We start from the raw sequence: 2,903 nt of genomic DNA, 5'->3' as shown, positions 1-2,903 counted from the left end.
GTTTAATCGACTGCATTAGTAAGAAATATAGCAGCAGCTTGGGCTGAGTCACCCATCATATCCTTCATTTATGAGGATTTAAATGTGTAAAATAACAGGTACATGAAATTAGGAAGAAAAATAAAGCAATCTGCAGACTTTGGCACTAGCACACGTAATGTTTTGTTTGAGTTGTTAGAATGTGGTTGACAATCACTAAATAGGAATTTAAAAAAATTACAAATCTGCAGAAAACAAACAATCATAGGTGTGGATTCTCAGTTTAATGCTCCCCATCTCCCATTCCCACCCACCCACCCCATATAGTTTCAATTATAATAAAAATAGAGATCTTAACATCAGAATTTTGCTGTTAACTCTTCAAGGTTTCTCTGCATCCTCCAAGCCACATGTAAGGTTTGAAGCACCAAATCCACAAGTTTCTCCAACCAAGTTTAAATAAACAAAAACTGGAGACTGAAGGGTGCCAAAGTAACTCTTCTGAAATGAGGCTGTAACACAAAAGTTCTCCCCAAAACAAAGGGTATTATGCGTCTAGTTCAAGTACTGCCAGGCTGTATGTAGATCTGTCTCAGACAGGCTTCCAACAACTACAAGTACCACTGGTTCTAGAGGGCATGATCCATGATACCAAAGCAGGGCGGGGATCCCCCTTCCTTCATTGATTTTTTAAAAGTTACAACCCTCCCCTGTGACTGGCTGCGGCAGGGTCAGGGCTGGACCTGGAGTTGGAGGGGATGAAGTGAGCCTTCCCCTGCAGGAAAGCTCTACCTTTAGTGTGAACAGTTCTCTCAGAGCTCTCGCTCTCTCTCAGGGCTGTCCTGGCTTCTCAGGATCCACTGCCCTTGCCCAGAAGACAGAGTCTCAATCCGACCCAGTAACAGTGAAAGAAGAGTCGACCTACCTGTGGAACCAGACCCAACATGGTCCCCCAAGGCCGCTCAGGCTACCTCATTGCAACTGACAAGTCAACCTGTGCACTTAAAGCGTATCAGTTTATGGAATGCTTGTTTGAAGTCCTCATTGGACATGGTATAGATGATGGGGTTGATAAGGGAGTTGAGATAGCCCAGCCACGTGAAGAAGTCAAAGATGGCCAGGTGGAACCAGCAAGCATCCTTGCAAATAGGCATCACTAGGGAGATGATGAAGAAGGGCAGCCAGCACACAATAAAGGCTCCCAGTATGATCCCCAGGGTCTTAGTGGCTTTGCGCTCCCTAGCGGCCATGAGTTTCTTCTTCTCTAGCAGGGCGTCGGAGACTCGCACTTTGACTTGGTTCACGTACACGGGGGACCCGGATTCGCTGGGCACATCGGGAGCCCGCGAGTTAACGGAGGTGACCGAGGACGTGGACCCGGGGGAGTCGGTTATCAGCTGGGCTCGGGTCAGGCGCTTGCCGGTCCTGTTGGGCGTCTGTTTCAAAATCCGGGAGCGGGCTTCCACATAGATGCGGCCGTAGAGGGCGATGAGGAGCAGGGTGGGGAAGTAGAAAGCGCCCACCGTGGAGTAAACGGTATAGAGGATGTGGTCGGTGTTCACCACGCAGTCCGACACCTCTTCCTCGGCTTTGGCTTGACGCCAGAAGAAGGGCGGCAGCGAGATGGAGATAGAGAAGACCCACACCAGCGCGATCATGACCGCGGCCCTCTTGGGAGTCCTTTTAGCTGAGTATTCCACGGCGTCCGTGATGGCCCAGTAGCGGTCCAGGGCGATGACACAGAGGTGCAGGATAGAAGCAGTGCAACAGGTGATGTCCGACGACTGCCAGAAGTCGCAGACCACCTGGCCCAGCGTCCAGCGGCCGGTGACCGTGTACATGGTGCTGATGGGCATCACCAGGATGGATACGAGCAGGTCGGTGACCGCCAGGGAGGCGATCAGGTAGTTGGCTGGGGTATGCAGCTTCCGGGTCCGGTACACAGTGGCGATCACAAAAGCATTGGAGAGCGTGGTGGCCAAGGTGATGAGTGCCAGCAGCACGACCAGTAGTACTTTCCAGGGCAGGGCGATGGAGTCCTGGTAAATGTAGCCCTCGGCGCTGCAGTTGTGGGGAGCAGAGGAGAGATTGGCTTGAGGAACCCCGGTCTGGGAGCCCGCGGGCGGCGGCGGGGCGCACCGAGTGCCGGTTTCTTCCATGTCTCTCCTCGCCACGGCTCTGGAGCGCAGCTCTTGGGCATGGAGCAAATGAAGGCAAGGGCGGCAGGACCGCGGAGACCACAGTCTTGTCTCCCGGTTGCGAGTCAGTTCCGTGGGCTCCTCAATTATTCCTCCACCCAGATTCCTGCTGAAACTAGAGGTCAAGGGCGCGGCAGCCTAGGCAGGCGAGCGCGTTCTCTGCACTTCCCGTGCGCCAGGCGCTGCCGCCGCGTCCCAGCCTGCTCCTCTCCACGCCCCGTCTTAGCCCTGGGTTGCTAAGGACTGGCCCGCCGAGCCCCCGCTCCACTCGGAATCCCACCTAGGCGTCTAGTGCTGGAGGGCGTTGTATTGTTTGAGGAAGGAGCATCAGCCAGGTAGGGTCTCTTACCCCAATTGCTCGGGGCTGAGTCTCCTAACCCGGGCGCTCCTCGATCTGCAGAATCGGCCCGCAGGAGTTTCCTAGCTGTCGAGACCAAAGCTTGCAGGTCAGCCAGGAGTCCTGGTCTTGCATTCCCGCCCCCCTCCCCAGACTGGGGCAGTTTCCTGCGGCTGCTTAGGCCGCCAGAGCTGGGTGGGGTGAAGTCTGGGAGCCGCGCAGCGCCGCGCCTCGCGCCGGAGCTCTGCCCTCCCTTCTTTTCACGCGCTGGCCACTCCGGCGAGCTGCCCCGCGGAGACGGGGCCGCCAGAGGGGGGATTCGGGGGCTGGGGCTGCGGCTGCTCGCAACGCGCCGCCACTGCCGCCAACACCTCGGTCCCACAGGCACC

General features: G+C 55.9%; 1 protein-coding gene across 1 annotated transcript; it reads right to left on the bottom strand.

Moving 5' to 3' along the window:
• Nucleotides 1-312: 312 nt before the first annotated feature.
• On the bottom strand, nucleotides 313-2,208 carry HTR1B (5-hydroxytryptamine receptor 1B). The gene has a single exon (XM_082732105.1). The coding sequence runs from the start codon at nucleotides 2,136-2,138 to the stop codon at nucleotides 969-971; it is 1,170 nt and encodes a 389-aa protein (XP_082588231.1). The 5' UTR covers nucleotides 2,139-2,208; the 3' UTR covers nucleotides 313-968.
• Between the last annotated feature and the right edge of the window lie 695 nt (nucleotides 2,209-2,903).

Source organism: Mustela nivalis (genome assembly GCF_964662115.1).
Source record: "Mustela nivalis genome assembly, chromosome: 5".
NCBI lineage: Eukaryota > Metazoa > Chordata > Mammalia > Carnivora > Mustelidae > Mustela > Mustela nivalis.
The sequence above is the reverse complement of the archived record's forward strand: the minus strand, read 5'-3'. Positions and strand labels throughout refer to the sequence as shown.